The sequence below is a fragment of the Micrasema longulum genome, unplaced genomic scaffold (assembly GCF_059751315.1).
Source record: "Micrasema longulum isolate JH-2025_06_02 unplaced genomic scaffold, ASM5975131v1 h1tg000265l, whole genome shotgun sequence".
Lineage (NCBI taxonomy): Eukaryota > Metazoa > Arthropoda > Insecta > Trichoptera > Brachycentridae > Micrasema > Micrasema longulum.
Window position 1 is genome coordinate 504,504 of NW_028277469.1, and position 22,351 is coordinate 526,854.

The following is a 22,351-nucleotide window of genomic DNA, read 5'->3' on the forward strand; positions in this document are numbered from 1 at the left end:
TGTGGCATTCTTTTTGCAAACGTCAAACTCCGGTCGTCTCACCAACAAAGGGATGTACTTTTGTAGGAATACGATTTTTAAAAATGTATTGAATTTAATGTTATTTTACTTTTACTAAAAATCCACTAAAAAGAAATAAATGGGTAGAAATTATAAGGAATTTAAGGAAAAAATCTGCTTGAGATCCACAAAAAACAAATACTGTTTGTAAACATTTAAAAACAAACTTTTTTATACACAAAAAAAACAACATCTTTCTATTTTTTTGCAAATGCATTCTCCTCGAATACAACCCTGGTAGATCGATGAATAAAACATTTATGCTCCTAGCTTCTTTTTAACATATTCAATTGAAGATTTTAATATCTAAGATGCACAGCGCAAAGATCTATATTTCTCTGAAAACCACACGTAAATCGGTTAAGCAGTTTAGGAGGAGTACGGTGACATCACACGTACAGAGGAATTATATTTATAAAATTTTTAATTTTTTTTTTTAAAAGAACTAACCTATATAACCACTCAATAAATGATAGAAAGGAGTCTACTCATATTCCTGAGACCATTTTATACTGTTTGTGCCACTTAAAATATGACAAATATGCGCATTCTTATTCAATTAAATATCAAAATTTCATAGGCACAAGTTGTTTATTTTAGTTTTTGTATTAGTATAAGTGTACTAGTAATGGCAATGATGAAGGCAAACAAAGGAACATTTCCCCATATAAATCGTGAAATGAGCAAAATGCAGCTGTACTGTTAAGTCCGCCAATCAAAGATATAATAGTGTTTATATTCCATGCAGAGTATTCACATTAAAATATGTACGTTCGACATTTTCTAGTGGATAAACTTATTTTTTCAAAGAGATACATAGCACCATAAGTAAGGTTAGCTTAGCACGATATTTTTGTATAATTAGTAAAAGTACATATGTATTTAAAAATGTTTTTTCACAAGATTATAAATATAACCAAAACTATTTTTTAGTTAATAGTTAAGTAATTTATTTAATAAAATCCTGGATTCGTATGTTCGATGACACACCGTTTACAATACTTCTTCACTGCTCTATATCCTTCCAAGGATATTTGGCAATCCTGAATATTCAACTGTTGCAAGCCTCTGCAGTAATAAGCTACACATTGCACCCCTCTGTCCGTCACCAAATCACAATTTCTCAAGCTCAGTTTTTTCAGGTTAGGACAGCTTTCAGCCAAAGCTCTGAGCCCAGCGTCGCTAACGTCACATTTTCCTATGTCTAAAGCCCTTAATCTGGGACAAAACCTTGCTAAAACTGTTATGGCATCATCGCTAACGGCTTCGCAGCCTCTCGCATTCAGGTATCTCAACTTGTAACACCTCCTGGCTATCACTTTGAGGCCTGCGTCGCTTATTTGGTCGCATTTGGCGACAGACAGGTAGCGAAGAGTGGCTCCCAGCTTTGAAAGTTCGTAAAGTCCGAAGTCGGTGATGTGTGAACAATCTGACACCGAAAGCTCTCGAAGACCGGAACAGAAAGATGGTACAAATTTAAGACCGTCATCTGAAAAGAAAAAAAATACATTAGCAACTCTCGCGAAGAAGCAAAATAGAAAAGTTTTACAGAAATTATTTTTATTTATTTATTCATTCATTCATTTGAATACAAAAAAAAAATTTTTCATCGCGTTGAGTGCATTTCAGATAAAAACTTACGATGAAAACTCAATAAAAATTGTTCATTTTACAGGATGACTGGAACTGAACCAGCCATAGCAAATTCGCATATAGAGGAGGTCATTTGCTAATTATTGGATCTTATTTTCACTAGCTAAAGTTTTAAAGTTTGGGAGATATGTCAATTTTTATATGTTACTAAGATTTTTTCCAAAATTTGACCTTCAAGCATTCAGAACTTTATTTTTTTCATTTTTTGGAAGTCATTAACGTTTTGTGATTAAAATACGTCGGAATTTCCATTTAAAAAAAAGGTGACGAGCTAGAGAACTAACTGAGAGTAGAATCAATTATTGAAACACCGTAGTTTTTGTTTATTTCAGGTTAAATTTGATCGTAAAGTGTCTTTTTTTTTTAAAGCTTAATATTTTATTTTTTAACCCTAGTTTGAGGGAAGTTCCGACGTATTTTAATCAAAAATGTCTATGGCTACCAACAAATAAAATAAAAAAATCCTAAAATAATGGAAAAACATCATGTTCTGAATGCTTGAAGGTTAAATTTTGGAAAAATCTCAATAAAGTATAAAAATTGACATATCTTCCAAACTATAAAACTTTAGGTAGTGAAAGTAAGATCCAATAATTAGCAAATGACCTCCTCTTTGTGCGAATTTGTTATGGCGGGTTCATTTCCAGTCACTCTGTATATAGTACTATATATTTAAAATAAAAATACTATAATTAAAAACTATGCTTAAGTACAAGAACATAGAAAAAAATATTTGAAGTTGGTAATTATTAGTTTAAATAATGTACAATTGATAAATAAAAAAGCAAAACGTTTATAGTAAGCTCGTCGTTGCATTTATTTCCAAATTCTTTATCGTAAAAATAGTGATGCTATAGTAAATGAAGCATGACATAGGGTTGATTTTTTATGAAGTTTTTATGATTTTTTTACGCAGCTAAGAGCTCAAATATCGATTGCTACATTTGGATTTCAGTTAGAATGTAATTTCGTCATTATAATGACTAGAAATCATTAAGGTTGCTAGTTCAAGCTAGAGTATTGAACCCTTGAACAGTGGGAATATTTCAATGTTTGCACCCACTCGTCCACAAATCCATTTATTTTCGACGATTTCTCTTCCGTGTGCTAATAATATGGTAGATGAAGCTAAATGCAAGTGACGGTCGAAACAATCAGCCCGGTCTATCTATACAGGGTGTTCTTTAAACCCTGTTACATCCGAAACCACGAGGTTCAGTAATAGGCGAGAAGACATATTAGCATACTTAAAAAAATATTTAGAGCAAAGAAAATTTAAAAAAATTAAAAAATTAAAAAAACAAATGGTTGCTTACTTCTGCAGTGGAGAAGTGAGGGGAGCGCGGCGCAGTATCAGACTCCCCCCTCCCTCCTCTTCATTTCACCCCTGCAGAAGTAAGCAACCATTTGCTTTTTTGATATATTTTTTTTTAAAATTTTATTCGTTCTAAAAATTAATTTAATTTGCCAATATGTCTTCTTGCTCATACTGATCATCGTGGTTTCGGATGTGACAGGGTTTAATGAACACAAAATCATTTTGTATATTAAGTTACAGTGCAATAAAAAAATTATCCAAATGTTGACTGACGCTAAAAATGATATATTTTGAATAAACAAACAAACCATCACGCCGTTTTCCCGTAGGGGTAGGCAGAGACTATAGAACGCCATATCACTCTATCTTTGCATACATACCTCGCTTCCTCTGCATGCATACATCTTCTCATGCGCGCATGCCGATTATTCCGACTTTTGACATGTCCATCTTCAAGTATTTGATGGGCTTGATCTTGCCATGTCTTTCTCGGCCTTCCTCGTTTTCTGCATCATCGGCGCGCGTGCATGAGAAGATGTATGAATGTAGAGGAAACAAGATCGGTATGCAAAGAAAGAGTGATATGGCGTTCTATCCTCTCTATCTACCCTTACGGGAAACGGCGTAATGGTTTCTTCGTATATTTTCTTTATATTTTAGAAATGACAATTTTGTGATTTTCACTGTTAATTACAAAAAAAATAATGCCGCCTGAAATACAGTACAAAGAAATAAAACAATTTATTGAGAAAGATAGTATGGAAGAATATAAATAAATAGAGTGAATTGTAAAATAAATAAAATTCTGTTTAATATTGTGTTTTCAAATAAGTTATGTCTGTTTTTTTTCCGAATGAAAAGAATAAGAGAAGACAATAAAAAGCAATACAACAAATCAGCCAATAATATAATCTCCTTCATTTTTTAAACAAATTAGTCAATAATTCATGGCATCTTCATCGTACACTACGCAAACTTGGCGAGCAGCTTTGGCAGCTGAATTCCCTCGATTAGAAGCGAACGGAAAGAGATGTCGAAAATTCTCACTTTTGTCTACTTGACATTTCATTTGAACGGCTTGTAATCAAATAAAATAATATAGTATATGTAACCTAAAAGCAAACAACATCTTGTAGTGCAGAAAAAATTCTTTCGAATGACGTGTAATCTTTGCCAATTGTTTTTAGCTTATTGCTCATTTTTAAATTTGTAAAAAAACACAACTTATGTTAACACCTAATATATAAAAAATGAAAAGGTAGGTAAACAAATGAAATTAAAAGCAAATTCGCCTTATGGAAATACAGTTTAAAATATTATAAAGGGACGTAGCGCCAAATATCTCACCTGTAATCTGAGTGCACCTCCTTAGGTACAGGTAAACCAACTGTGGACACCCGCGGACTATCGCCTTCAATCCGAGGTCTTCTATCCCTGCACAGTCCGTCAGGTCCAAGTACTGCAGAGGGAGTCTTCTCGGAGGGTCGTTACTGATGCTGGATATCCTCGAACATCCTGGAAAAATATATTTACATTATTATCAATAGGTAAAACGGTGTTTAAGGCCGCACCCCGGGAATAACAGTGACACAACAAAAAAAATACAATTTACGAAGGAAGTTAACAGAATTGTCTGTAACGTAAAAGCAATTTTTTGTACAAAAACAAATAAATTCTTATTTTTGTTTTTTTATATACCTTTAATTACAAGTTACTGACGAAGATGCTTCAAGTTTTTACACAAATACTAGCGAACCCGAAAGACGTTGTCCTGCCCGAACGTTGGCTTGCCTGCTATCATCTTGGAAAAATACTTTTCATCTAGGTACTTGTGTGTGATTAAATTCCAAAACTAAAAATTGTTGATATTAAAAATATATTGAATTTAAGTAGGTATTTGTTTATGGTTGAATTCCAAAAAATAAAATAAATATTTTTTCAAATATGGCTTTCTTTTTGCAAACGTCAAGCTCCGGTCGTCTCACCAACAAAGGGGTGTACTTATGCAGGAATACGATTTTTTTAAATGTGTTGAATTGAATATTATTTTAGTATTACCAAAAATCCAATAAAAAAAAATTAAATGGGTAGAAATTATAAGGAATTGAAGAAAAGAATCTGATTGAGATCCACAAAAAACAAATTCTTTTTGTAAATATTCAAAAACAAACTTTTTTATACACAAAAAAACAAAATCATTCAATTTTTTGCAAATGCATTCTCCTCGAATGCAATCCTAGTAGATCGATGAATAAAACATTTACGCTCCTAACTTCTTTTTTACATATTCGATTGTAGATTTTAATCTACAAACACGAACAGCGCAAACATCTATATTTCTCTGAAAACCGCAAGTAAATCGGTTAAGCCGTTAAGGAGGAGTACGGTAACATCACACGTACAGAGGAATTATATAAATAAAGATTTCCAATTTCGTACAGTAAAATTTTATATTTTTTAACGATAAGATTTTATTTTATAGACAGTTGAAAATAACTCTGCCTTCAGTAAACAAACATTCGTTTGCTAATCCAATGGCACAGCTAAAAGTTTACTCACTAGATAAATTATTACAAAATTAAAACTCTTAGGTAAAAATCATTCCTGAGGAAATCGAATGGAGATTAGTCGGCCTCATTATATACTAGTTAGTGCGTTTGCCAGCTATTAAATAAATTAAATAAAAAAAATATCGTAGAACGATAAAAATTTAACCCCCGAGCGTTTTATTTCCTTCCATAAAATGTTTTCCATCTCTGTTGTTATTTGTTAAAATCAATATACCCTATGTAATTTTCGTACCATTTAGATTCATTTCAAACGCGTTGACATTGTTGAAACACATAAAGTAATGTCACTTGCACTCGAGAGTATGTCTTCATGGACAAAAATACATGGACTTCTCATAAATCCAACAAAAACCCAAATTGTACTTGTTGGTAGTAAAAAAATGTATTCAAACGTTCATTTTTCGACACTTCCTCTTTTCAAAATAGACGGTACAGAAATTCCATTCATGATTTTAGTCAAAAACATTCATAAGCATTTATCAACAGTTGATAAATCCATCCGGTTCATGAAGAAGTATAGAAATTGAAAATAAAAATACAAAAAATAAAATCTTCTCTAAGATGTTCTTCATCTCTGTTGTAATATGTTTATAGATTATTTTGTTATTTACTAGAGTTATTTCTTAGTAAATATTAGATATTTTAAATGAATATGCACTGGAACTTAGTATGTACGAGTAAATATGTTTCCCATGCGAACTTGTTCGTAGGTGTGAAAATTAATAATGTACGCATTCCTTTTTGCGACTAATATAACAGTACATTATGCTGGAATTTGTGCCGATTCTCCATGTTTGCTTAGTTATAAATACACGCCCTATAAGCGCATAGACGTCCACATTCCCTTCTTAAAGAGGTTTTAACTCTGTCGAAATATTTCTCAATATTATTGAACTCCTTAGAGCGTTAAATAGACAGTAAAATTATTTTCAAGTGGCAGACTTTTCATTTATTTTCCGTGTTCAGTTGGACGAAAGGATAGGAACTGTTTATTTAATCATCAATAACGTATTGCTGGGTTTGTTAAAATAATAAATAACCTGATAAGCTAGACTTATGGAAGCTGGGGGAGTTTCTTGTAAAGAAGTGCAGTTAGTAAACTTGACCGCCACGATAAATGTAATTACAAGTTAGTAGAAAGCTTCTGTAAATACTTTGCGGTGACCATTTACGCCTAACAGGTTTGCTGCAAATAACATGTGGGTATTTTATGTACTTACAAACGTAATATGCGTTTATTTAAGCATATGAACATAGCACGAAAGGTGAGAACGCCATGTGATGACTATATCAAAAACAGTAATCGATTAATTCACCTGCTGGTTGCCTCGTTAACTAGTAAGTATTATTCATTGCATTAATGTGAAGGGGTTTACTTATCTGAATTGAGTTAATTAATTATTATTGTAAATTCAATGTAGGCCAGATGCTCTGGTCAGTGAAAAAATATACACAAGAATATTATAAAAGAAAACCTACCTACGTATGTATGTGTTTAACCAAATTTAAAAAAATAATTAACAACTTAAGCTGACAAACAAAGAAGCTAAACTGGCATTGAGGGGAGACCCTTAAGCCCACCATCCACCCACAGCTGTTATAGAGTCCTGAGGGACTCTCTATCAGCTGCGCATAGAGGAAAGTTATTATAAATATTCCTAAGGAATATAAACTCTATGCAGATTAAGGAGGGGGGAGGAGGACGTATGGACAGAGGCCAACACGTCGTCCCCACCCTTCAGGATCCCCTCAATGCCTCTGTTTTTTTTTTTATTCAAAAAAATATGTTAACAAATAATTTACATAAATAAACGTATCCAAATATACAAAAACATTTTCTTAAAACTATAGTAACATATATATATATATTGCTTTAATTTTTTTTAAAACCAACTTAACTTTTAAACACAGTTCTATATTTTATTACTTTATATTGTTTTTTTTTAAATTTATGTTGTTAATACACTCATCTTTTTATTTTTATACCAACTATACTTCTTAACACTGTTCCTATATTTTATTTCTTTTTATTGTGTTTTTTTTTAAAATCTATGTTGTTTATATACTCATCTTCTTTTTTTTATACCAACTTTACCTCTTAACACTGTTCTATCTTTTGTTGCTTTATACTGTATTTTTTAAATTTAATGTTGTTTATAAACTTATATTCTGTAAAACTTTCATGTATGTAAAAGCCTTATGGGCGTGAAAAAATAATAAAATAAAAAATAAATAAAAATAACAAACATAACTTACACAAAACATAAGTAAAAACACGGATATTTACATTAAGAGAACGACTTTGGATAAAGAAGGACTCCCTGGGTGGTGAGAGGCAGAGGATCCGAATACCACCCCGCTAAACGCCCCGCTTCAAGCTAAACTGGCAGTGCTCAACAGAGTTTTAGTCCCAACACTTATGTATGGAAGTGAAGCATGGAACTGGCAGAGGAAGGATGAAAGCCGAGTGAACGCGGTCGAAATGCGATGTCTTAGAATAAGACGAATGTGTGAGAAATCAATGTATGACAGGGTTACGAATGATGAAATCAAGCGAGAGTGTAAATCTGAGTCAGGTATAGTTGATAAGATTAAGAAATTGTCTGAGATGGTTTGGTCACGTAGAACGAACGGACGACGAAAAAATGATATAACAAGTATATATGGCGAAAATGAATGGTAACGTGAGACAAGGACGATCAAGAAAGACGTGGCATGATCAGATAAACCAAAATCTTAAGTCTGGTCATGTCAAAAGCAGACAGAACCGAAGGGCTAAGATGTATGAATGTGGAAGAAGCCAGGAATGTATGCCAGGATAGACGTCTGTGGCGGTCCATTCTCTCTGCCTACCCCTAAGGGGAAATGGCGTGATGGTAGTAGTAGTAATAGTAACAACATTTTTTAACTGATTTCCAATAAAGTTTATATTGTTAATTAATGGTACATCTTATAACACAATTTACAGTGAGATTTATGGAAAAACTTTCATCTTGTGAATTTAATAGATACTGTTTTAACCAATCGGTTTTTATATCACTTTTACTCAGCGTGTCTTGATTAGTTTTTACTTTATCCTAATGTTTTTAATGTACAACTTGTCAGCGATCCACCTGGAGACCTTTCGCGTGTTAGACAAATGTACTAACACTAGACCACAAGGCGAACAATTGTTCAATACGAAATCGGCCATGGTTATACACCCACAACGCCATAAAAACCATGGCTTCTGCACGGAATATTCATACATACAATTGCTTTAAGGCCTTACATTACGGCTCTGTGGTTTCACGGACTTATTCTGGTCAATTTAAGTGCAACCTCCCCCATAAGGGTAACGAGTTTTTTAGCAGTTTACACGGTGTTCTAACGTCCTTAAAGTTCGCTAACAGACCATTGTGGTTTCATCACTTCCGGAGTGCGTGATTCGTTCTGAATGTTTTTTGCGCCCCGGAGAAAAGAGTAAAATTATAAAGAAAATAACTAGAAAATAGATATTACTTGACGAAACTTGTATAAGAAAAGGTTTTAGGCGTAAATGTTGTTGTTGTATATTTAGTTATAAAGGTGCTAAACTTGCTTTGTTTCTTTGTTGTTCTCAATATGTGTTATTTTCTAAATGTTAATATTATTTATGTCCCGAATTGAGTTGTTGTAACTCCTGGGAATGTAATTCAACGTATTATACTTGTAAAATACTCTGTGTTATATGATTTATAAATAAAATAAAAAAATAAAAAAAATAAACGAACAATGAATAGCACTAGCTTCATTTGATTTCTATAATGTTTTTTTTAATATATACAGATGTTTATAGACGAGTAATGAATTTTACCTCAAAGAAAGCTTAGTAAGTTTAATAGATATTATGAACCATTTGGTGTGTTACATTTGATCAATTTTATTAATACAGGAACATTAAATAAAATTTGTTGATTTTCTTGTTCAAAGATAATTTCCCCGTAGGAAAACGCAGAGAGAATTGACCGCCAGACACGTCTATCCTGGCATACATTCCTAGCTTCCTCCACATTCATACATCTTGTCATACATGCCTTTCGGTCCTGTCTGCTTTAGACATGACCATAATTAAGATTATGGTTTATCTGATCATGCCACGTCTTCCTTGGTCGTCCTCGTCTCACGTTGCCGTCCTGTCCACATGCAATAAGCGCATTCAATGTAAATAAGAACAAAATATATCTTTATTCAACGTGTAAAATTATATTTTTGTTTTATAAACTTAAGAACTTTACGTTAGATTCTTTCGGCTTTGTTGCAATGTACATTGCATGTATTATTTTTTAATCAAATTAATATGGAATTCAATCATTTTGCCATCAAAGGTGACATAATTGGCGCCCCCGTGGTTATTTTTCTTTATAAAAAGAGAAATAAGTTTTTATTATTTACTCAAATTTTTTGACCGTAAAACCGTAAATAACTTGTGCTTTAAAAGAGGAAATTGAGTCGTGTTAGAGTTTTTGAACCTCGCTTAAAAACCTCGAAAAAAAACAGTAAATGCTGCCTACCTCAGAACAGGTATTTACAAATACCTAATAGGGGAGACAGTCTAATAATGTTTGCAAACAAATCAATTTTCTTAATTGTAACACATAGATATCTCTGTCACTATTTTGCAAGCAGGTGTATATTTATTATAATAGACGTCGATTTTCGGCACTGAACTGAAAGGATTTATTATTTTTTCGTTACGTTAAGTTCTATTTTTTAATTTTATTACAGCATGCATTTTTTTCTAACACCCTTTTTTAAATACAACAATGTTCATTCGTACATAATTAGTACGTTAGTCCCGATTAGAACAAGCTCCCTCGATATATTCAAAAATCTTAATGTAAAATCTATAAAACAACTTTATGTAAAAGCTCTGTTACTATACGCACATAAACATTATTCTCTACTTTCCGTTACAAATACAAAAGTTACTAGATACTCCGCCCTGATGCTGCAAAAAAATAAAAAATAATACAACCTTCGGTCAAGGAGTATTGGCCTACTACTCGGTTAAAGTGTACAATCTACTTCCATTATCCATGAGGACAATTGGTAAGTACTCACAGTATAAAATTGCAACTAAGAAATGGATAGTGGAGGTGAGTTGCACACGGATTGATGAGTGGATCAAGCCAAATAGGTAAAATGTGTGTAGTGTTTACGAAATTTGGTATATTGGTCCATATACATTAGTTATGTTTTTTATGATTATTTTAGTTTATTATGTTAATGATTATTTGGTCAATTAGATTAATTACGTTTTTTTATTATTTTTACTGTGATAACTTTGTTAAATAACTAATTTAAGGCATTTTTCACATTTTGTAAAATGTTTCCCTCGGCACGGGACACCCCAGTGAGGGAACATTATTATGTATAAAAAAGAATACAAACAATGTAAAAGAATAAATAAATAAGCCCTGTAAATGCCTAGACATCCATATTACCGTCTCAAAAATATTTTCCCTCTCTGTTGCAACAAATAAAAAGTAAACAATTTCGATATTTTATATTTTTTAGAGACAAGAAATATCTTAAATGATGCAAAAAGTCTTGTATTGAGATACCTACAATTATTATTGCAAGTTTTATTTGTAGTCCGGTTTTTAGAAACGTCCTCTGCCTTATCTCAAGTCTGTTCTATTCGTTGTGGTCACTGTCCACTTGTTCACCCCCTATTCTCTTCGCACCATCCACTGTACCACCCTCCCTAACTCTATTGCCTTTGTAGACTTGTGGTCATGTGACCATTATTTACACTGACCCTTTGGGTACCCAAGATTAATACAATTAAAATTTTACATTATTCTGTATAAAAAAAGAATACAAACAAAGTAAAATTTTATTTAAATTATTTATAATTCTCTAAAAGTACACCGCCAACACATGTTTCAATAATTTGTCTCAATCTGTTCCATTGAAATTTTGCGTATTGTATCTTTTTCAAATTATTTTTAAATGTACCTACACTTAAGATAATATTTAGTTTTATATAAATTATCCTTACACTGTCTAATATTCATCAGGCTATGTTGTTTTTTTATTTATTATTGCGCCCTGATATATAAGTTAGTATGTTATTTCTGTAAATGTCTCATGGGCGTAAATATGTGAATGTGTATAACAAATATTCATAAAAACATTGCATAAGTATGTGCATAAGAGTATACGTACACATAATAGAGCAAAATATCTCGAATTCAGTTAAAATTCCAATGAATTGCATTCTCCTTGATCAGAATGATTATTCGTGAGGAATAGAATTACCAGGCGCCACAAACACCTACATAATCATTTAAATATCCAGTATCGACACATTAGAATTAATATTCAATAAATCTTTCATCGGCTTTATACCATGTGATACTATAGCAAGATGTAAACTAACAAAATAATTGTAATAAAATAAATATAAAACAACTTTGTCTTGAACCATTTTTTTTTCTTGCTACCGTTTCAAAGCTACACAAGCTTCTTTATCAAGGTATAATTAACTTATTAATTTTATCATATTTAATTTATTAAAATTAACGATTATTTATTGTGTACAAAATAATTATAAATTATTTATTAAATTCATATAAAATAGCAAATGGCGTTTTGGACGTCCCGGAATTAACTAGTATTATCAGCATAAAAGTACCTGTTCGAAATAGTCGACCGCTAAAGTTATTTTTTTAATCTCCGGGGGTGCTATTCTAAACCACTCTCGTGGCACGAGAAAACAGTTTTTCTCGTGTATTTTGTATGTAAATACTCGAGATAATACGGCCACGAGAGCGTTTGGAATACCAGCCATAGCAGTCATGATTATTATTTCAATTCACCAATACCTATACTACACCGGTTAGGTAACAAGTATGGTGAAATTGGTACATTTAGTTTATCTTTATATAATTATATGTTAAGTATTCTAAAGGCTATAAACTAATGTGTATAAAATTTCTAAATATAATTATTTATTTACCAAATGCATCTCTATCTATGATTTATAAATTTATGTGTCTTTGTATGTATGTATACATATATGCACATAAATATATATATGAATGTGTACACGTATTAAATATCTTCCTTATTACTGTTTACTGTTTTTTTTATTTCTTTCTTATGATATTCTTACTTTTAACTTCATTAATGCACTTATGTTACAATACTGAACTTAAATGTATTACAGATAAATGTAAAAGCCCATGGAGCGTATAAGTAAATAAATAAAATAGTTGTATACCTCATTTTCTTTGTTTATCTGATTTACTAAGCTAGCTTGTATCGAAGGATATAAATTTTAATATTTAATAAATCATCATCATTCGCTTTCCGCACCTAATGGTGTGTAGGGCACTGCATTAGTACACCAATCGCGGTGTATCTTGATCATTTTTGTAACTTGAAAGTAAGATGATCAGTCTTATGCTTCAGGTACCAGTCCAGGAACTATGAAATATTCTGGTGTTAAAACACTTTTTTTAATAAATATGTCGTGTCAACCATGTCGGGAATCGAACCTGAGACCTCTCGCGCTGTAGGCAAACACGCTGACCACTACACCGTGAGGCCGACATATTTATATATATTTAATAAATACAGAATCCTGCAGTTCTTTGGGCATATTTCCAGGGGAACTCTGATTTTATAGTTTGGAGAAAACTATTCTCCTGGGAAGTATCAAAGGGACAAGGTCGCGTGGACGTCAACCGACAAGATGGAGTGGCACAGTCGCTGAATTATCAGACTCATCACTGACAAATGCCTATAGAAGAGCACAAAACCATTCCAGATGGAGGGAGACTGTCCCCAGACGAGCCATGCCTGGAGTCAGGCGTAATCACCATCCTCAGACATGACTCACGAATTGAAGAGAGAAAAGTACAGACAATTTACCGGAATGTGAAAAAGAAGATTTAAGGCGATGCCGATGGAAAAGTAATTATAAAAGCAATGCTCTCCCAGCAGAAGTGCGAAATTGTGAGACTGAACGCCTGAAAATAGTTTTCCAATTTTTAAACTTCTTGGGCCAGTTGGTTTTATTACAATATTTGGAGTTTGTCCAAAAGTTCGTAGACAAACGATTGGATTTCACCCCCCAGGGTATGAAATTGCTTTTACAGTTCCTATCATTTTAGAATTCAATGAGCTCTTTTTTCCATTTCTTATGCGACTTCTCCAGCAATTGTGGTAAAAGGGTTGCAAATCAGTTTTAGTCAACTTTAGCTTCTGTTTTGTTACATTCTGGGAAGTAATAGTTGAATTCATCAGCTAATATTTTGGTTTAATTTTTTTATATTTTTTAATAATAAATTTTATAAAAGATACATGTTTTTTTAAATTCTATACAAATCTACTTTAATACATCTAGTAAATGTTATCACTGTAACTCTTGATGTTTTCTTGTTTGTTTGCCATATTTTTTGCACACTTTTTATAATTATTTTCGCAGACCATATTTCAGTTCTTGCGGACCACTGGTTGAGAACCAATGGTATAAAACAGAGGTCCCCAAACTTTTTTGTCTCGTTGACCATTTATCGATTTTTTCAGTTTTCGGTAGACCCTTCGGTAACATTTTAAAAAATAAATAAATTTTTAATGTTATATTGAAGCTGACGCATAGCTACATACATTTTCACGCGGTTAACTATACGGCAGAAAAACGATAGTATTATTTAATACGATACAAAATCTGACAAAACCATTTTAACGTTAAATTAAAACACGAAAAAATAAATACTTTTAAAGACGGATGAGACCGATGATTTGATAGCAAAATTTCAATTTTCGGCTGCAATTTAGACACGTTTGACCGTAAATCTCTAATAATTACTTACTCTTTCATACCGATAACCATAGAACTAACTATGGTTTTCATTCCCCTTATGCCCAGAATTTTTAAGTCTGCCAACGAACATACCAGTCTTGATTTTTTTGATCACTTTCCCAGATTCTATTGAGAGAATTCAGAATAAAGTTCTTAGATATATTAATTTAAAGATGGGTTTTTCTACTAATCAATTAAATTATAACAAAATTTTAGACTCTCTTAAATTAACTCAATTGCAAGAACGAAGAACATCGACCGATCTTACAACCTTATATAAAATAATAAAACCAATTTTTGATACCCCTGATCTACTGAAATTGATTTCATTCTATGTACCACCTAGATTAAGCAGAACATCTACAATATTTTATTGTCAAAATTCTCGAACGGTAGCTCAATATAACTCACCTATTGTTAGATTATAGAATACCGGGAATGAACATGCATCACATTTTGATATATTTAGTTTATCTCTGCCTAACTTAAAAAATAAAGTGACCAACATATTTTTATCAAAAAGAGCAAATCATATTCAGAAGATTGGGTTGGAATAGTTATGATTTGATTGATTAATGTATTTTGTTATTGTATAATTTCATTAAAATATATATGTATTTCAAGTAATTCATAATGTGTACAGTACGAGTATATTAATATTTCATACTCGATTTTTTTAAATATTTTTATTTTTAAGCACTCTTTATACCACATATATGTAAATGGCAGAAATGCCGTATATAAATAAATAAATAACAAGTTGTCTTCTTTAATTCGATCACTGAATCAAATTCAATTATAAACACCTCTCTCCCGCTTCCACTCCCACAAAGTCTAAGGGAACAATGCATTCCAGATGAACTAGCTGACAGGCGTCTCACGCTTAGATCAGCTACGTCTACGGCGAGAGGAAAAGTAATTATACCTCTACGCAAACAGCGCACTAAATTTAGTGAACGCGCATTTGCGGTCGCAGGCCCTATGGCATGGAATGCTCTCCCAGCAGAGGTGCGAGGCTGTGAAAGTGAAGTGATGTTTCGGAAAAAACTTAAAACCCACTTGTTCTCTAAATCATTTGAATAAATCCGTAGCATGTGACAACAAAATAAATTATTTTAAGTAAATTACAAATTTAAAAGGATAACTATGTAAAGCGCCCTTGAGGTATTTCATTACGAAAATGGCGCTATATAAGTAATCCATAATAATAATAATACTATTGTGTCTTTCTACTTTCCTGTATAATAATTTTCCTTACATAAATATGTCCTTAAAAATGGTCATTGGGCGTATATATTAAAAAACTAATAAATAAATAAGAAATTTATATGCCGATTATGTAAAGAATATTAGGTAAGTACCTTCTGAGATACTATCCGTATTAGGCTTTCAGTAATAACACGCCACTAGCTAATATTTATTTGAACAATTAATATATTTAAAAAAATATAAAAGAGAAATACGTGAGTACTTATTATTTACTCAAATATAAACATTTTTAGACCATTTCCTAAAAGTAATAAATAACTTATGCTGTAAAAATGGAAATCGAGTTGTGGTAGAGTGGGATTTGAACCTAGGACCTTTGGTCCGTGAGTCCACAATACTACCACGGGACCACAACCCGGTTCATTTCATACATATACAGTTTACATACATATGCATAAGGGAGGGCTTATTGCCTTATAAGGCCAATAGAATCGCCCATACGGACAAACACCATTCTATGATTATCAACAACGAAGTTAGATACAGTTTACAGCAATACGGTGGGCCATAGGCACTCAGGTCGAGAATTGCAAGCGCAAACCGATACTTTACGAGCGTTGTTTGACTAATACCTAAACCAAAAATTTGGAACGCTTTTTTTCCATGCTAAAGGGCTTCTGAATTATGACTCTGAGGTGTTAGGTGTATTATAACAATTACCATACAATTTTGGCGACGGTAATCTAGTCTAAATAGATCCACCCTCGTAGACTCCCATTTACATCTCATGGACCCCCAATTTCTTTCCCTGCCATGGACCAGTTGCAGGTCCTCATGGCCCCCTGGGGGTCGATATAGACCACTTCACGAAAGCGTAGTCTAAAGCGTAAGACTGATCACCGCGTGATCAATTCATGCTGCAAAAATGGTGCTGATGATAAAGACTCTTTTGAGATGTCTGACTAACAAATATAGTTTCAACTGCCTAAGCATTAACCTTTATTTCTCGTGTATTTTACAATCAACTTAGCGTGGGTAGCCACTTAAAACTTTTCCCGACGACTGCGTCTCTTGTATCTTATCAACCTTACGAGGAAATAAAAAATATTCGTGAACAAGTCATAGATAATAGCACAGCGGTATACTTTATCTATGATCTTGTCTTGTGTATTAGTTGCCGCGACGGCCACCTTCGCATTTCGTAACGAAATCGGCGCTAGCTGTCACCGGCTAGTGTCATATTTCAAATTTGAAATAAGAATGCGGGTGCGGCGTACGATGCAAGCGCACGGCGACATGATTATATTGCTGCATTATGATTGGTCGGATGAATAATGGGAAACGTCAATTATTGGCGCCAGATTTTTTTTTATAGAGTTGGATTAATTCAAATTCACAATTTTATCCGTTAAAAAATACTCGACACTGCTAACGCATTTGAGAGAGGTTTTAAATAAACTGATTTGTACATTGGGAAACCCCAGTAATGGAACATTTTTTTAACAAAAAAAATAAATTATTTTTAAGTATTAAAAAAAATCTTTTTCGGCTGAAACCGAAACTTATTTAAATAAGTTTAAAGTCACTTCAAAACGCCTAAAATTAGGCGTTTTTATTGTTAAACCTTACGAGTGCATTGACATGAATGTTGAATAAAATACAATATGAAGCTTTAAATCATTATTCATATGGTTGGAAAAGAAACTTAAATAATCTTCCAGAAATCTTAAAATCCATTGAAAATATTAAAACATTAAAATCTAAAAAAAAAAACACATTAATCCTTTAATTAGTAAATTAATCTTGAACTTCATATAGTAGAAAATTGAGTATCTTTTAGAGTATAATATCTTACAACATTATATTTTTTTTGGTATGTGTATTTTTGTACATACACAAATCTGGATTTCTCCCGAGGGGAAGTAGTTATATATTTTTTATCAATATTCCTACAGAGATGATGTAGAATTTTTTCAAATTCAGGATTATCGATATTCGAGCGTTTACAGGGCTTATGACCTGTCATTGGCTGGGTTGAGTGGCCACTTTACCACTTTATGGGGAATGTCGTACGTAAAGTGGCCACTCAACCCAGCCAATGACAGGTCATAAGCCCTGTAAACGCTCGAATATCGATAATCCTGAATTTGAAAAAATTCTACATCATCTCTGTAGGAATATTGATAAAAAATATATAACTACTTCCCCTCGGGAGAAATCCAGATTTGTGTATGTACAAAAATACACATACCAAAAAAAATATAATGTTGTGTAATAAGATCTGGTCAAAATATAAGTATAAATAAATTGCAGAATCATCTGCAGGCAATTACTAGTACTTAATTTAACTCGGAAGAGTCTTAAATACATAAAATAAAGTAATATGCTAATTAAAAATACTTAACTTCAATATCAATACATAGATGGTGCTCCAACACGCTAGTGAATGCTTTCTCATTTAATAAGATATATACAAGAATCAAAATGATACCAATGTCGATATTCGCTAATAAGCGGAATGGGGAATGTTGTACGTAAAGTGGCCACTCAACCCAGCCAATGACAGGTCATAAGCCCTGTAAACGCTCGAATATCGATAATCCTGAATTTGAAAAAATTCTACATCATCTCTGTAGGAATATTGATAAAAAAAAATATAATATCTTATTTTAATGAATCTGTTTTAGATTAAAAAAATGAAATTTAAAAAAATATATATATACATGTTTATAAATAAAAATGCATGTTAAACAAACTTCCTCTCTAAACACGAGTTTTCACTATATTAGAGAGTTAGAAACGTTATTATCTATTATGTATGCACAAAACATTTGTAATTTCATACTTATTTTTTTAACAGTTTTATTTAATAGACAAAAGTAAAAAAAAATAAAGATGATCAGTTTTACGCTTCAGGTACCAGTCCAGGGTCTATGAAATATTCTAGTGTATAAACACCTTTTCAAATAAATATTTTACGTCAACCATGACGGGAATCCAATCCGAGACCACTACTCCACAAGCCGGACAAGAGGTTTCAGTGTATTTAAAAAATTCCTCAAATAATAAAAAAAGTACAACGACAACTGTAAAGTCTTTATATTTAAGCTCTGGCTTCTGAAAATCACCGCTGGCTTTACAGATGGAACATAAAAATAATCCATAAAATACTACAATCTATATTTGGTTCTTTATATCTTCAGTCTAAGAGGCCATAAACAGTAAAATTTATCAATCGCAATGGCACGGTTATTCAGGTTCAGGCTATCGAAGGCTTTCAATAATAATTGTCTACGAACAAATTGATCTGGTGCGTGGGTGCCTCACGGAATTCCTTCATGACTTGAATACAAAACACACAGATCCGTGGAACTCTGAACCATAATAAATATTACAAAAGAGAAGAAAACGTTTTTCAAAAGAGAATGTCGAAGACTAGACATATAGTTTAACCTGTTTTCATTAAGAAACGTAGAACGGAGATGGACCTTACATGCATTTTCAAATACTTAATGCTTCAAATGATGTCCCAACTCTGTTGCACGCAATGGTTTTTTACGTTCTCAACCATGACACCGGAAGTCAAAATCTGCTATTGAATTAATCTTCTAAGAACAACTTTTGTTTTTTATGCCCCAATGTCCAGAACGTGTAGATTAGTCAATTCGTCACACAACTTGGAATTCTTTGGGATAGATCTTCCGGCTTTTCGTAGATCTCTTCGTCACTAAAACAGCATGAGATGAAGATATATTGGCATATTGTGGGTTGCCATATTAATAGGCACACCTATGACCGATTTTTTTCTTTATCCTGACTTTGAAACTCCTGGGCCCCGATTACAATGGGAAGTTAACATGTATCTTCAATTATATCTACAAAGTAAAATTCAGAATAGGGTATTTTCACGTTTTTTTTTTATTTTGCAAAAAAATAGAAAAAAAAATTACGATAGTAACTGTACAGTTTTTATTTTTTTATGTCCACGCGTTAATTTTTCAGAGCGGTTTAAAAACGTATACTTTGAATTGGCGCCAAAACGAACATTCGGATGCCGTATGGGCTTGTGACGTCACGCGTTACGAATTTGACTGACCGTTCAAACAAATTCATACGAATTTGTATAGCCTACGTGTTGTTTTTGTTGTAATTGGTTGTTTTAACTAATTAACGCGCATAAAATGTCTTTAGTTATAAGATACAAGTATTGTTTAATTCCGATGTGCACAAACACTACGGTGAAGACGCAAAATAAAGCTTTTTTCACCATTCCTAGTACCTAATGAAAAAATGCAGAAAAAATGGTTTAACGCATTTGAACGTTATGAAACGAGATGTTAAAAAAAACAAACCACTATTCTTTTTTCCGTAGGTCTTGTTCAGTACAAAATACTATATTTTATGGTGTAGACTGTAGACTATAAACATTTACTAACAGTAGGTACTGAAATTAGCACTTATAAAGCTTGACAGGTACTACAATACTAAAATAGTTTATTCTTTGAACGTTATTGTTTATATTTGTATTATATTTCTGTACTTATGTTACTTAGTTTAATTTGTGAAACTGTTGGTTTTCTATATGAATAAAAAATAAAATTACAAAAAAAATCCTGTATGAAAACCTACCTTATTTATGTGTAAAATTTATTGCATTTACATAATGGCAACTGACCTTGAGATGCTGGACAGCCTTCACTCTTGCAGGAATCTATTATTTCCTATACTTCATCGCAAATCAACGTCACCGAGTACGATTTGGTTCTAACTTTAAGTTCTGCTGGGGTGACTCGACCTTTTACCATTCAAATATCACCCGTCCGTTTTACTTGAATGTAATCTATGGCACTGTCTCCGTAATTTACCCTAGCTGATATATTAATAAGTAAATCACATTTAATAAAAAAAGGCATTAACACGCACTCGAGCAACAGAGATGTTTACAAGCAATGGTATTTTATGGATTATGTTGTGTCAAAGTCACGTTACTTCCCTTTTGCATTAAATGTACGCTAAACAATATATTTATAGTACATGCAAATAATACAACTATTTGAATGAATACATTCTGGAAGCAAACATTATATATTTGCTTACCTTACGGCCTTTACATTTCTATACTCGAACTTAAAAAGTTTGTATTGGATGAGAAAAAAATACCCATCATGATTATTTCTATTTTGGGCAAGTTATCGGACTTTCCTTGTAAAAAACCAATTTTAGTCATAATGCTATGGATGTTTATAAATAAAAACAAAAAAAAACAAAGGAAAAGACGAAATTTAACTAGAAAAAACAAATAAAAAGCCACAAGCCGCCCGCGTCGGAGTATCTCAGTATAGGATTTGAGTGAACGTAGGATATATAAGTCACGCGTGACGTCATCAACCCTTTTGGCCAGTTACGGGCCGTTTTATTTCTATCAAACTTTTAATAGGAAATTATAAATGAAAACATTCGTTTCAGATTTTGATAGTAATATGGTTCGAATCGTAAAAATATTCTTTAAATACTGAATACATTAAAAATCATATCCCCAGTTTATGAAAATACCCTATTCTGTATGAAAAACAGAATATGCATACACTTTATTATTCTTAACATGTTCAATTATATGTTACCGACGAAGATACTTTAAATTTTTATGCGAATATACTAATTTTCGTGCACAAATATCGGTTTTTCTTTATAAAAAGTCGAAAATAACTCTGTTAGCTTCCCATTGTAATCGGGGCCCTGTTATCGCTGCTATTTCTCTTTGAGAATGTTTATTGTTTAATAATAGCGTATTCATCGTCCACATTCCCTTAGGATGTCTCTGAAGACCTTACCATACTGAAAAAACACAATACTGGGGTCAATATGGCAAAAGTATTAATGAAATAAGATATGAACAAAAAACTTAACAACGTTAACTGATAATTAATAATTACTTACGTTTTGGTATAACTGAACCGTTAAAAGTCCATCAAATAATGCATATACATATACATTTTTACAAGACCTTTGATCGCGGGTTTTCGTAATTGCTGACTACGTGGAAATAACTTAAATTATAGACAAATGTGACACTTTTCTAGTATTGCCACTTCTTATAAATGTCAGTGGTGGTACTAGCATCAAAAATAATAAAGGAACCCCAATCAAATACAAGTTAATTAGAAATACAGACAGTATAAACATTAAAATCACAAAACATTTGTACTGTCCCTATTAATTTGGCAACCCACTGTAATAACCTACAGAGCTAACGCTCGAAGTCTTATATGTTGATGGCGTTTTCAAATGTATTATATCCCACTATTTTATTGCCCTTGTTTGTCTTTGAGACATAGTTTTATGGTATTTTTGCTCAGTTTCTTGTACATATTATGTTTCTTCTGTATATTGTACTGTCCCTATTAATTTGGCAACCCACTGTAGTAACCTACAGAGCTAACGCTCGAAGTCTTATATGTTGATAGTGTTTTCAAATGTATTATATCCCACTATTTAATTACCCTTGTTTATCTTTGAGACATAGTTTTATGGTGTTTTTGCTCATTTCTTGTACATATTATGTTTCTTCTGTATAGCCTTTTGCTTTTTTTGTCTAGTTTACCATTTCTTAGAAAAAATACGTGGGTCAAATTTTTGTTATATTATTTGACATGGAAAATCATACACTTACTGCTTACTATTAAAATTTATTTCAACAGAGAAGGA

At 32.3% G+C, this 22,351-nt stretch overlaps 1 protein-coding gene across 1 annotated transcript in view; it reads right to left on the reverse strand.

Annotated features, from left to right (window-relative positions):
- Positions 1-480: 480 nt before the first annotated feature.
- The window catches only part of Fbxl7 (F-box and leucine-rich repeat protein 7), a 33,106-nt gene continuing 11,235 nt past the window's right edge, over positions 481-22,351 (reverse strand). The window contains exons 2-3 of the mRNA XM_088224131.1: positions 4,379-4,546; positions 481-1,549 (exon numbers count right to left, since the gene is read on the reverse strand). Of these exons, the coding sequence (XP_088080257.1) occupies positions 1,014-1,549; positions 4,379-4,546 (704 nt within the window). The 3' untranslated portion in view covers positions 481-1,013. The remainder of the gene's footprint in view (positions 1,550-4,378; positions 4,547-22,351) is intronic.